Raw genomic sequence first — 14,330 nt, 5'->3', positions numbered from 1 at the left:
ATAACCTTATTTATGTAAAAAGGGTAATTTGCTGTAAAGGAAATGTTGAACAATAACACAAGAGGTATGCACTTAAAATCAGAATTGTTCAGGTAGTACCAAATGACTGAAACTTAGAGAGAATCAACTAAGATAGCTATCTACCTAAAATACACTAATGAAAGCTCACAATATGGCATAGTAGTCAAGTGAGGCACTAGTTATAAGGAAAGCATTTGGCCTGTCTGTTCTTCAGTTTCCTCTCAAGAGCAGGGCTAGCGTAAGGACCTCAGCTACAAGGTTAATGATGTCTGCAAGTGCTTAGCAGAGTGCCTGGCATACAGGAAACACTCTGAATGTGGCAGCACACAGGTGACAGCAGGTTCCTAAGACAGCCACTAGTTGGGACAGCTTTTAATGCACCCTCTGCCCTCTCTACCATGTTCTGTGTCCAGGAGGTGACTTGGATAAATCACAGGGAGTTCTAGGCAGGTTTGGCCAATTGGAGTGAAACCATGGTTTAAGTCCGTTTCACCTACCTTCCTTAATCACAGTTATTTTTAAGACCTACCTGTCCTCCAAGCAGAAGGAAACTGGAATCAGCAGTGTTTAGTTCCAACTGATCTGATGAAGACGGAATAGAACCCACAGACTTCAACTGGGTATGCGCCAGTGTCTGCTAGTTGACCTTCTGACATCAGTGGGCCAGAAAAACTCCAAGCGCAGAGACCTGATAGGCCTAGTTATGCCTGTGCAGAACGAGGATTTTTGCACCTTCTTTCAATCACCTTTGCCCACACTTGCTTTGCCTAAACCCGCTCTGCTGCCTCACCCATAAATATCTCACCCCTTGCCCTCTGGCAGGCAAATGTGAGATTTGTTTTCCCATCTTCTCACTCGACTCTCTTGCAAAAAAATCTTTTCTTGCTGCACTCCTAGACTTGTCAGGATTTTGGCTTGCTGAGCATTGAGCAAAATGAACCTGGTTCAGTAGATTAAAGCAGCAGTCCCCAACCTTTTTGGCATCAGGGATTGATTTCATGGAAGACAGTTTTTCCTCGGGGAGGGGAGAAGGGATGGGGGAGGGGAGGGGAGGAGGGAAAGGGGAGGAGGGATGGGGAGTGGGAGGAGAGATGGTGGTGTGGAGTGGGGGCAGGGAAGATTTCGGGATGATTCAAGTGCATTACATTTATTGTGCAGTTTATTCTATTATTATTACATCAGCTCCACCTCAGATCATCAGCTGTCAGATTCTGGAGTTTGGAGATCCCTGGATTAAAAGATGAGAAGAAAGTGGGGGTCAGGTTTGCTCCCAAATCTCTCTGTGAATGAAGCTTCAAACTTAGATTACACCCGAAGTCCAAAAAATGTTCAGGCTAATTGATACTCAAGCTAGGATTTTGAAATAGTCTCCCAATTGTCACACTTTGCTTAGTTATAGAAAACCCGACTTGAGGCTGCTTTTTTAATTTTTAATAGAAAAACTCAATTCCAATGACATTTTTTTGTTTGGTCTAATTATATATCCTGGTACAAATAGGGCACTTGAAGTTTCTGTCTGGGAGAGCTATTGATATAATCAACCAGTGCCTTGATCACATTGCCATGCTCTTTTTATTTTATCTAATTATAAAATATGTTTAAAAACATACAAGCTTACATACCACCTGGTAAACTCCTATATAAAGTTTATAGAGCCAAACTGGGACCATTTTGTATGTTCATTTACTCTTTCTTTCATTTTCTCAGCAAATGTTGCTGACACCTCTTCTGCCAAGACCCAACAATAGGCAAGGTAGACAAAGTACCCGCCCTCATACAGCTGACATCTTACTGTGGAAAATAGGCAGACGTGCATGTTTTCACTTCTCACAACCATCCAATAAGACAGATACTGTCATTAGCCCAATTTACAGAGAGCAAAATTCAGGCTTCAAGTAAGTCAAAACATCAGGATTCAGTCCCAGGTCAATCTGAAGACAGACTCTGAGCTTGTAATTAGTATTGAGATACTTTATACAATATGCTGATCCCTGTTTATGAAATGGTACTGGGGGGAAAGGGTTGGATCAACTCCCCAAAATAACTCCAAGGACATAGGTCCTGACTTCAGTCAAAAAGTTTATATCGAAAGGGATTCATTACTACTTTTTTAACTGTCTTAATGCACTTGTTTTGAATTAAAAAATAAATGTTCCTGGGACTTCTCTGGTAGTCCAGTGGCTAAGACTTGTGCTCCCAGCGCAGGGGCCCAGCTTCCATCCAGGTCAGGAAAGTAGATCCCACACACTGCACCTAAAAGTTTGCATACCACAACTAAGAGCCTGCACAGTCAAATAAAACTTTTTTGTAAAGAAAGAAGATTAAAAAAAAAAAAAAAAGCCGAGTATTCCTTAAAGCAGACATGAAAAGCTATATAGAATAGTCAAGCTCTCAGGTTCTGGAAGCAGACAGCCAAGCTTAGAATCCTGGCTCCCCCACTTACTAACTCTTGACTCTGAGGATTTTATTTAGCTTTTGGGGCCTCAGTTTCCTCAACTGTAAAATGAGGACAGAATTAGCATCTATTTCATAGGTGTGTTGTCAGGATTAAATGAATTAATACATGTACACTTGGAATTAATACATCTAAACTTGGAATCACATGATAACTGCTCAGTAAATTTTAGGTAGTATTACTGTTATTTTAATATACAAGTCTAAAAACTTCATTATTTTCTATAATTTCCAACTGAGAGTTTTCACATGACTCGGTTCTTCAGCATTTCCCTATCCTGACAGCCTTTTTAAAAGTCTGTTTCTTGCAGAGCACAGGGAGCTCACCTTGGTGCTCTGTGGTGACCTAGACTGGTGGGATGAGATGGGGGTAGGAGGTTCAAGAGGGACGGAATATATGTATACATATAGCTGATTCACTTCACTGTACAGCAGAAACTAACACAATATTGTAAAGCAATTATACTCCAACAAAACTCTATTTCTATTTATGATGAGCATAATGCCAGCTACTGTCTTGGAATTACAGAGTGTCTGTGCCCACTAATAAGTATGTAATCTCAAGAGAGCAAAGTCCATATTTTACATTTGTAAACCCTTGTAAGACCTGGTGCATGACTCAAAAATTATTGTCTGAATAAATGGAGGAGTAATTGAATAAAGGTACCAGATTGAACATGAATAGAAGTTGTATTTGATACAGTCAATCTGGCTTTTTTATTTATAACCTTTCCTCCAATTTCTAATTCAAACCCCAACCCTTGAATTTCTCTATTCCAAATGTTCTTTCTGATTTGAAGCAGCTATAGATTCTGTATTTGTTTGCCTTTTTGTTTATACCCCCATCTCTTTCCAGAAACAACTTCAAATTACTTAAAAGGACATATGAAACTCAGGATGAAATTAATTAAAAATGAGAAGGAAAGAAGACAGGAAAGGCAGGATGGGTATATAAAACACAGTTCGGAATAGGGTTAAAATAGCCAGACTTTTTTTTTTTTCTTTAAAAAAGCACATTATAAGTGGGTAACGAATTGGCCCTAAGTTTTCTAAAGGCAACATGAAATGGTCAATTGGTGAGTTACATAATTTACAATGACCCCTGGATGGAAAGAGACCAGTTGTTCAGAAGATTCAGTCTTAGCAGTGGACCCTCTCCAAAAGTCACACGTAACAAATATCCACAATAGCATCTTTAGAGTGTAAGTGCTCCTCAGGATCTTGATGGAAAGTAATTCAGTCACAGCATGAGGGAAGGCTAACCAGAGTAAGTGATAGCACCATGGCCTCAGATAGGAAAGAAACAGGTTTGCTACTTGAGGCATTTATCATTTAAAACAATTCCTGTTGCTATATTAAATATACTATTTTCCTTCGCAGATCAGTGTTTTCTTATCTAGGTAAATAGGATGCAACATCTTTCTAGCAGTCAAACATAAATACAGTAAATCTGAGCAATTGTCTCATGTTAGAAAATGATCTGCTGAAGTCTTGGGAGTGCCTCCCAGCCCCACCCTCTTCAGAAAAGGAGGGTCACAAGGAAGGTTATAACAAGTAGCCCCCCCATCATCAGAAACACAGTAATCATTCATTAATGTTGCTATTATTATTTATTTTCTAGAAATATAAATGAATATCACAAAAATATTATTCATTTTTCAACATGGTTCCAGTGCTATGGGATCTTGGAATTTTTCAAAAGGCAAACCAATTGATTTGTTTCCAGAACTCACTTTTCTCTTCCTATTTTATCTTTCTGTTTGTTCCTGTAGGACTTCATCGTCACTGTAGTCTTTTCGTTCTTGTGGTTGGTGGGTTCATCAGCTTGGGCAAAAGGACTGTCTGATGTCAAGGTCGCTACAGATCCCAAAGAAGTATTGTTACTGATGTCAGCTTGCAAACAGCCATCCAACAAATGCACGGCTGTCCACAGTCCTGTGATGTCCAGCCTAAACACTTCTGTGGTATGTTTCCCTCTCAGATCTTTGTTTGCTAATCATGGGAATCAGAAAAGTGTCCCAGGAGTCATCTGGGAAATGTTTGCCTCTGAATGGAGTCCTGTCTAAAAGGTGATAGTTCACCCTATGGGCTAGATGGTCCTTTGGCCTTCAAGTTTTCTATTGTCAGAACCCGTAGACTTTAATGTGTCCAATTACAGAGTTCTTAACAAGAGCCCTGCAGGTTCGGGCAGCTTTTGCTTGGATGACGGTCAAGTCAGAATTCTAAGGCAGAAGTGGATATAAAATCTGAACTTTAAGACTGAAGTCTGCCAGAAGTTAAAAGGAATATTTGATAGAAGCCATATACCCAGTTGATTGTCTAGAGAAAAATACTCAGACACAGTAGGGTACAGATAGAAATCGGGGAATAAAAAATACCTATAATAGTTATGGTAATTTTTTAATCTTCTCCATGCTCTTGGTGTAGTTGCTTGATAACTTCAGAAAAGCAAGCTATATTAGTTGAACAAAGTCCAGTATTATCATCAAGTATATGACTTTTGCCAGGAGACAGGACATCTGACAGATAGCAGAGCCACTAAATTGGATTCTTATTTCATGAGTGTAAGAACTTGTGTTATTCCAAAGAAGGAAACTATATCTGAGAGACAGAAGCTATAATGACAGCAAAAAGTAGTAGTTACAAAGAATAGAAGGGCCAGCAGTGTTCAACGAAGGATCGACATTCTTTAGCAACCTTTAAAAAATAATTCTCTTTCCTTCAAGGTTAACTTAAGTTTCTACAGCTTTCTGGAATTTAAGAAGGCATATGAAAAGGGAAAAAGATTGGCTCATCAGCTGCTGATGATTTGACTGTGATCTTGCCTTAGTAATAAGATAATAACATTGAAATAAACTATTATTAGGATCTTACAGTAATGTTTACTTATTTCTAGCCACACCTGTGGATGAATACTTTGAGGTATATGTTAAAATATATTCTACTGCTTCTATAGTTTGTTTACAGGCAGTGCTTAATGAAAATGATTATAACCCTGATCTCAGAATCTAAGAGAGCAAAGATGAAGTCGTTCAGTATGTTTGTTAGTTCTTTTAGTAAATGATGACATCCTCCATAGTCCATTTAATCCCGCTTCTGATGTCTCTTCCAACAAGGCGTTGGAAGTTTTGAATGAGAAACAATGTGATATATGTCTTAAAAACCAAAAGAATAATGGATAGAAAGCAGATCATGTCACGTGTGTGGAGGGGTGGGTCTGGTGCTATTGTAAGTTATCCATAAGTCATCCATGTCAGTGTTCTCCAGTTCCTCGTGGCAGAGAACTCCACCTAAACTGGCTAAACCAAAACAATCTCCTGATCTGTAAAGTCTGTTCTTCGTAGCCCAATTCTGGCACCAGAATCTATATGAGGTGTAATGATTGGGTTGCAAGGAACAGAAAGTGACAAGTCATCCAAAATTTCTACTTCTATTTCTCCACCAATGCAATCTTGATACGTCTTGTCAGATCATCTGAGTGTCCTCTCCCATTCTTTCTCATGCTGTGTAGTCTCTTTCAGCCTCTCTTTCTGTTGTCCCACATCTAAACTAGAATAAAAATACCGACTCTGATTTCAGTTGCAACAAAATGGCAAGGAAAGATTCAAGGGCCCCATGTGCCCCTAAAATGTGCCAGCCAAGAAGTCTGTGATACCTCTGTGATGACAATAGAGTAAGACACCAATTACAATAGTGATTGATGTCTACCTTGATGATGTAAGAAGACATCACCACTCCTTAAATAGTCCCATGGCAATGCCTTGTTTACATTCTTACTTTAAAGCTGCATTCCCCTGATTTCTAAGTTCTTTTCAGGCTTCCCTTTTTTAGAAATGAAGTAGCATCAGGGGAAAGAGAGTGATCAAGGAATAGAAAACAGATAAAATTATAGTCCTGGATAGAACCATCCCTTCATATCTGAAAAGATTCCACGATAGTTTTTTCTACTCATATCAACCTATACTTTCAGAGGTGTAATTTAATCAAGATCTCCCCCTTAAGGGAAAATACCCTAGTTATTGTACACATGGTTAAAAGGTCCTGTGTGTAAATTAGAGTTGTGTCAGTGATTACCTAATTCATTTTGATCATGCATCTATTATGCTATAGATACCTTATTTATGTTTTGTATCTCCCTTAGCAAAGAGCATGGCACACAATGTTAAATAAATCTCAGTTAACATTAAAGGAAGGAAAAAGAATGGGATGGGGAGAGGGATGGAGGGAGGGTTGGGAGGAGGGAGTGGTGGAGGGTGAGAGGGTGAGAGGAAGGTAAGGAAGCCTGGATAAACTGATTTTCAGTGAGATCTTTTAGGAGTCTAGCAGTGTCTTTTGTTTCTTAAGGTTTGACTGTCCAATCATATTTTTAAAATAGTGCTATCAGTTTATTTTATTTCATTTTTGGCCACACCACACGGCACTTGGGATCTTCATTCCCTGGCCAGGAATTGAACCCACAACCCCCTGTAGTGGAAGCACTGGAAATGGGGAGTCCTAACTACTGGACTGCCAGAGAAGCCCCTAGATGCTCAGTTTTGATCTTGACACCTCAAGAACATGGCCTCACTATCAAAAAGCCTTGCTTCAGTTTATGTCTCAGGAAAAGTCAAACGAGTACAATTCATGGAAATATTTTAGAAAGTGATTCAAAGCATAATTTACAGATCAGTGTCCAGTACTGTCTAGCTGCTTTACACATGCCCTGTTTGATCCTCACAACTATCCACCAAGGAAGGAATAATTGTCTTCATTTCATAGAATTTTATAAATGCTGAAGTTCAGAGGCTTACTGCCTTGTTCAAAGTCATAAAGCAAAAAGTTGCAGAGCTCAGGCCATTCAGATTCCAAAGACGGAGGAGATGGCTCCAAGGCTGAGATTCAGATAATATGCCCTGATCCACCTGCTGCTAAAATCATGAAGCTTGGAGCTGGTGTTCCAAGCTCCCAAGATCCCTTATCTTGACTCCCTAACCCACCACTTCCATCCCCAGGTCACTCTGTGGTGTCCCACCATCCAGCAATTAAGGGATACATTACTCTGACACAGCAAGGAACTTCTGGAAGCCCACTCCAGAGCTGCGGCTGCTGCCCAAGTTCATTCTGATTGGTCAGCATCCTGCTGGAGTGACTACTCAATATAGTTTAATGTCATCACAGTTTTGTGTCGCATACCCTCCTTGTCCGTTTCTAAGAGGGGGCTGTTAAAACTGGCTGTGCTTAATTTGCAGTCAACTGATCCACTTTGGAAGAGGCTGCAACACAACTGTTCTCTTTGGGCCTCTTACAATAGCAAACAGCTCAGTTTCCATAAAACACTCAGGACCCAGGGAAGTGACACCCAGTCCTCTGGCTCACCAAGGACATGCTTCTGGAGAGTGAGAGGAGTTACCACAGGCAAGTCTCACATTCAGTTGTTGAGAAAACATTTCATACTTCTCTGAAACCTGGACTTCAGAGTATTGTTTGGGCATTCACTTCTGACTGTGAGAGGCCCAGAATATACAACTATTCAAAGAGGCACAACTTCTGTGTACACTGCCATGCATGTGCTTGTCTGTGTACCACCTATACCGTTGCTCCCTCCATACTTTTTAAGTTGACTCATTTTATTTCTGTCATTTCAATAAATGGGAAAGTAATATCTCTAGCATTAAAGTGTAGGTAACCTTATAAGTTAATGGTCTATCATTAAAATGAAAATAACCCCGTGTCCTCTAAAGATATTTTACACCATTTTACATCATTTGGGGAGATAGTGGTGGATTAGGTAGAGGCTCCCTGGTGGCTCAGACGGTAAAGCGTCTGTCTACAATGCGGCAGACCCGTGTTCGATCCCTGAGTTGGGAAGATCCCCTGGAGAAGGAAATGGCAATCCACTCCAGTACTATTGCCTGGAAAATCCCACGGACAGAGGAGCCTGGTAGGCTACAGTCCATGGGGTCGCAAAGAGTCAGACATGACTAAGCGACTTCACTTGACTTCACTTCAGGTAGAGGCTCAGACTGTGGAGTCAGGTAGGACAGGTCTTATCCCTGGTCTGCTGCTAACCAGTCACGTGGCCATAAAAAAGCTCCTTATCTTTGCTGAACCTGTTTTCGCATCTTTAATATGAGTGCAATAGCACCTTCCATGACTAAATGAATAGATACACATAAAGCCCTTCTGTTGTTGTTGTTCACTTACTAAGTTGTGTCCAACTCTTTGTGACCCCATGGACTGCAGCATGCCAGGCTTCCCTGTCCTTCACTATCTCATAAAGTTTGCTCACACTCATGTCCGCAGAGTCACTGATGCCATCCAACCATCTCATCCTTTGTCTGCCTAACACATAGTAAGCTTTCATGAAAAGTCATATATTCTAAACGAAACAGTGACTTCAACACCAGAAACTGGAAGAAGCCTCTGCATGGAGGTGAAAAGTGACCTTTTGCGTTTGAGGGATTTTTCTGCAATTGAGATTTTTCTGAGCTTTCTCTCCAGTCTATCCACTCACTTGCTTTGATCCTCCTTCAGGTCTTTGGATTCTTGAACTTTATCCTCTGGGCTGGAAACATCTGGTTTGTTTTCAAGGAGACCGGCTGGCATTCCTCGAGCCAGAGATATCTTTCAGACCCCATGGAGAAGCACTCCAGTAGCTACAGCCAAGGCGGGTACAACCAAGACAGCTATGGGTCGAGCAGTGGGTACAACCAGCAGGCGAGTTTGGGGCCATCCTCAGCTGAGTTTGGCCAACAGTCTGCTGCCCCTGCTTCTTTTACCAATCAGATGTAACAGGGTAGTTTTGGCATTCTTCTGAAGATCGTTTCTCCCCATTCTATGTCAGTACCAGGAGAATTTTTTAAGAGTTTCAATCAATTATTAATGTGGAGAGTGTTGAATGTAAATCAGAGATCTGTCGTCCTCATTAAAGCAGAAAGGCCTGGATCATAATAAATGGCACTTAAAGATGACATGAGGAGATATATTATTCATTACAGATGGCTAATTGGAGAGTACCTTGTTATATACACATACTTTTATGGTTGTTTTGTATGTGTGTTGAGATAGTGGAACCATTTTGTAGCTTAAAGTCTCTAGTATGTAATATGCATAAAGTAAATTAAATAGCATTGAATTTTCTTATGCTTTTTGATGTGAAAGATGTTTTAATGATTTCTCTAAGACAATTTGGCATAACACAGTGTGCATGTATTATTTTTTAGTTGCAGGCCCTGTAGGATTGTGAAGTCTCTAAGTATTGGTTTCAGACAATTACTCTGTATTTTTTTTTAATTTGATGAATCAATGCTTATATGATTTAATGCATGAAAGCATTTTCTCACAAAATGAACATTTGAACTGTATGAAAAATTTCCAGTTTGCATCACAAATTTGTTAAATGGACGTTTAAAGAAATATATTCACTACATTGTATATTTGCAGGTTTGTCTCTCTGGGTTTATCTAACCCTGAATTCATTGTGAGTAAGGTTTGGAGTTTTTTTCCTCTCTGATTAGTAGATATTCAGTGTTATAGATGGTAATTGCCTGATATTTATTCTATTTAGTTAGCTAAATATTTACATTCTTGTAACTTTCTATGGTGTTTTGTGGCTTTTATCCTATGGGCCATGAACAATGGGCCCACTAGCTGTGAGTGTTTGGTGGAGTGTTCTTTCCTTACAATGATGGAGATGTGGGTGTCAGATACCACAGTCAAGATATTGTGCTGACATATTAGTTTATGAAGGATATTCTGGAGAACCTAGACCACCAGCTAAATGTTTAAATCCTATTTATTTGTAAATTTAATTAAGTCCTAGATCCAATTACTAAAAATTCTCAAGTCTCAGCTCAACTTACAAAGCCTGATTTGTATGTTACCCATAAATTAAAAATGACTTCCATGAAGCAGTCTGTCATCTCATTAAATATTCCGCAGGATGTATGCATTATCAATCTTTGCCTCTTTTGTTTTAACTCAATGGAAACACTAAGGCCCCACAGTGAAGGCAAGCTGAGCATCTGTATCTCCAGATAAAAGTCGTTATCGATGTATAAACTCATTGTGTGATCTGTGATGTTGGATACATTTTAGTCCAAAAGAGCCGTGTGTCCTAGATGATATCTGTAAACTGTTTCTGGATCCTGTTGGATAAATCTGTATGTGATATCTCTTTGACCTTAATAAAGTTATTGCGTACAATGCTGGCTGGAAAATGGAGAATTACAGCAGTAGAACCCCCTGAACTTGAACAATAAGAGAACAAAGGTAAATGCACAGTCTGTCCAGTCTCTCACCCTGTCCTTATTTTGTGAGCTCAGGGCTATTCATTCACTGATTCCGTCATTCTAGGACCTCCTGTGTACCTTCTTCTATGCAAAGCATTGGGGATAGGATAGAAATACAGACGCATGCCCCAATTCAGGAAGCTTACACTCTGTTTGGGGTATAAATAAAGTAAAATAATCACACAGAGAGTGTGTGATTACAATAATCACACAGAGAGTGTGTAATCACACATAGAGTAAAATACTCATACACCATCTACACTGTGTGTGAGAAAGAAAGGCTCAGGATTCCACAAGAATGCTTATATCAGAGGGACTTGAGCTGCTTCGGGAAAAGTGAAACAAGCTTGAATGTGCCTCAAGACAGTAAAGTTTCATGAGGACAAGGTGCGAGGAAGAATATCCCAGGCAGAGAGTAGCCTTACAGAACTCTCAGATGGCAGGAGGCAGGATGGATTTGTACAGCGTGACGTGTGGGGGCTTGGAGAAGGGTGTAGCTGCTGATGGATAGAAGGCAGCGGGAAATTCCGCATGGGGGCCATGATCAAGAATTCTGTCTTTATCCTAAAGAAGCTAAAGGAAAGCACTGAAGTATTTAAGCAGAGGAAGGACACAATGAGATTTTTTTCTTTTTAATTCAGGTTTAGTTGCTTTACAGTTTGTTTAGTCTCTGTGCTCAGTCGTGTCCGACTCTTTGCGACCCTTTAGACTATAGTCTGCCAAGCTCCTCTGTTCATGGGATTTCTCAGGCAAGAATACTGGAGTGGGTAGCCATTTCCTCCTTCAGGGGGTCTTCCCGACCCAGGGATCCAACCTGCATCTCCTGTGTCTCCTGCATTGCAGGGGTATTCTTGACCTGCTGTTGTGTTGGTTCCTGCTGTACCGCAAAGTGAATCAGGTATATGTATACACATATCCCCTCTTTGTTAGCACAGAGCATTGAGTAGAGTTCCCTATGCTATACAGTAGGTTCTTATTAGAAACTATTTTTTACAAAGTAGTGTATATGTGTGTATATTAGAACCTATTTTTTACCCAGTAGTATATATATGTCAATTCCAGTCTTGGTTGCTGTAGGATAGAGCAGAAGACATCCTGGAGATAGGAAATAGCCTTGACCTAGCACCCATTCAGAGAAGGCAATGGCACCCCACTCCAGTACTCTCGCCTGGAAAATCCCATGGATGGAGGAGCCTGGTGGGCTGCAGTCCATGGGATCGCTAAGAGTCCGACACGACTGAGCGACTTCACTTTCACTTTTCACTTTCATGCATTGGAGAAGGAAATGGCAACCTACTCCAGTGTTCTTGCCTGGAGAATCCTAGGGACGGGGGAGCCTGGTGGGCTGCCGTCTATGGAGTTGCACAGAATTGGACATGACTGAAGCGACTTAGCAGCAGCAGCACCCATTAGGCAGTGGGCCAGGAGAATGGCCTGAGTTCTCCCCACATCCACCTCTGATTTCCTGAAAGAGAAGCTCAATTGGACTGCTTTCTTCAGCTCTGTCCAGAGGGACAGAGTGACCTCTGATTCTTACACTTCCATGAATTCTCTAAAGTGGAGAAATCCTCAGAACCAGCCTTTGTTGTTCATGTTGTTTTACCAACCTCAACAGTCCCAAAATACACTGGGGCACTGATCAGTGGAAAGCACTGCCTGGCCTGGTCCAGGTAGAGACATGCTTCGAGAGTCCTCTGCAGATTTACAGTAAAATGCTGCTGTAATCCAATGGGGATTTCATTAAGCTGATTTTATCCCTTCTGGCTTTAAGAAAAGAGCAGTTAGATCTGGCCTTTTAAAAGGAGAATAATCAGTGTGGTAGGAGACCTCACGTCTGTGTGTCCAATAGAGCTCATTTGGCATAGCAGTGTCTCTGCTCACTAGCTGTATTTCAAGATGTGACTGCACTTTCCTGAGCCTTCATTTCTTTGAGAGGAGGTAACGCATCCAAGTAAAAAGGCTGAGATCCCTCCACCTGCTGTCTACTCACCTGTCCTTTTCTTCTGCGCCTTCTCCAAAGCCTGAGGACTTATCTGAAGCCACAGCCTGAATGCATGTGCTTCATTTGACTCTCCATAGAGATGCTGGGTCTCTTATAGATATAAGGGTAGCTTTTGGCAGAATCTCATTTACCAATATGAGTAAAATCAACTGAATTCGTTGAATAAGTTAATTAAGTCATGAAAAACTGTGAATAGTCCAGTTGAATGAAGAATTATTTTTTAACATGTTTGACTTGGGGTCTAAGGCTTTGCTGGCTTTCCAGGCTCAATTGAATCCTCTTTGGAGCCCATTGGCAGCAGGTACTTCTAAGAATAGCCCTGGTTCCTCCTGACCCCCTGAACCTCCATGAATCATAGACTGCTGTGCTGTTGGTTGCTCCGCTCAGTCGTGTCTGACTCTTTGTGACCCCCATGGACTCTAGCCCACCAGGCTCCTCTGTCCATGGGATTCTCCAGGCAAAAATACTGGAGTGGGTCGCCAGTTCCTTCTCCAGGGAATCTTCCCAACCCAGGGATTAAACCTGGGTGTCCCACATTGCAGGTAGATTCTTTACCATCTGAGCCACCAGAGATGCCATGGACTTTGGACATTAAAAGGCCAAGATGAAAATAAAAGACTTCCTGAAAGTCCTGTGTTGCTGTGGAAAATATTTTAAGTCAAGTGGAGTATTTTCCTTAAACGGCCAGGCCCCCTGGTTTATCAAACAAAGCTCTTGATGGAGGTTGTAATGAGTCAGATACATTTCCTGGTGGCTGGAAAAGGATTTGCCTTTGAGCCTCTGCTATTTTATTCATATTTTCATTACCTGACCTCTTGGGGCTTAAGAGTCTAATTGGCTTATACTGTGAACTAAACTCACCGGTTCATATGAACTCAAGTCATCTCCCTGCTTACTAGGAACAATTTCATGAAACATTGCTTGTTTTGGTGAATGAGGCAAAAACAAAAATACAAACTCAGTAGTTCTCCTTATTTCGAGTATTTTCCCTTCGTGCCTGTGAACTGACGTTTCTCCTGGATGTTTTCTCCCCTGGTCTGTTCAGACTTTCGGGTCTCTTCCGATTGATTTCCACTGTCATGTTCCTTCTAGGACGTGATACATTCCTTAGCTTACATGTTGTCCTGAGTGTTGCTGCTCCTTTATTTTTTACAAGTCAGTTGTTAATTTTGCACTCTCTGAGCTCTTAAACCTTCTATGAAAATTTCACAGTGAGTAATGACATATGTTTCCACAGAACTTGGCAGCATGGAGCCACACACTCACTGGGAAAGTGTTTTCAAGCACAGCTGTCTCAAATGAGACCTGAGGTTCATATCTGTGTCTTAGGAGCTAAGACCTAGGTCGCTTCTTAGGCACTGATAGATGTTGTCATTAGTTTTATCAGTATTATTTGATTGTGTAAACTCCAGCAGCAAGTGTAAGCATCGGTTTGTAGTCAGATAGACCCGGATTCCTTTCTTGGTTCCGTCCTTGAAATCAGGCTGTGTGATCTTGGGAAAGTGCCCCAACATCTCTGAGCCTCAGACTGTGATCCCTACAACCAGAGATAAGGATATCTATCTCTATTTGTTTTCTCTGAA

The 14,330-nt window shown here is 40.9% G+C and overlaps 1 protein-coding gene across 2 annotated transcripts in view; it reads left to right on the top strand.

Annotated features, from left to right (window-relative positions):
• SYNPR (synaptoporin) overlaps nt 1-10,659 on the top strand; it is a 294,480-nt gene extending 283,821 nt beyond the window's left edge. For both annotated transcript variants that reach the window (XM_004018349.6, XM_004018348.6), the window contains 2 exons: nt 4,248-4,439; nt 8,989-10,659. In XM_004018349.6, the coding sequence (XP_004018398.1) occupies nt 4,248-4,439; nt 8,989-9,246 (450 nt within the window). In that variant the 3' untranslated portion in view covers nt 9,247-10,659. The remainder of the gene's footprint in view (nt 1-4,247; nt 4,440-8,988) is intronic.
• The last annotated feature ends 3,671 nt before the right edge of the window (nt 10,660-14,330 follow it).

This window comes from Ovis aries, chromosome 19 (genome assembly GCF_016772045.2).
Source record: "Ovis aries strain OAR_USU_Benz2616 breed Rambouillet chromosome 19, ARS-UI_Ramb_v3.0, whole genome shotgun sequence".
Taxonomy (NCBI): Eukaryota; Metazoa; Chordata; class Mammalia; order Artiodactyla; family Bovidae; genus Ovis; species Ovis aries.
The sequence above is the reverse complement of the archived record's forward strand: the minus strand, read 5'-3'. Positions and strand labels throughout refer to the sequence as shown.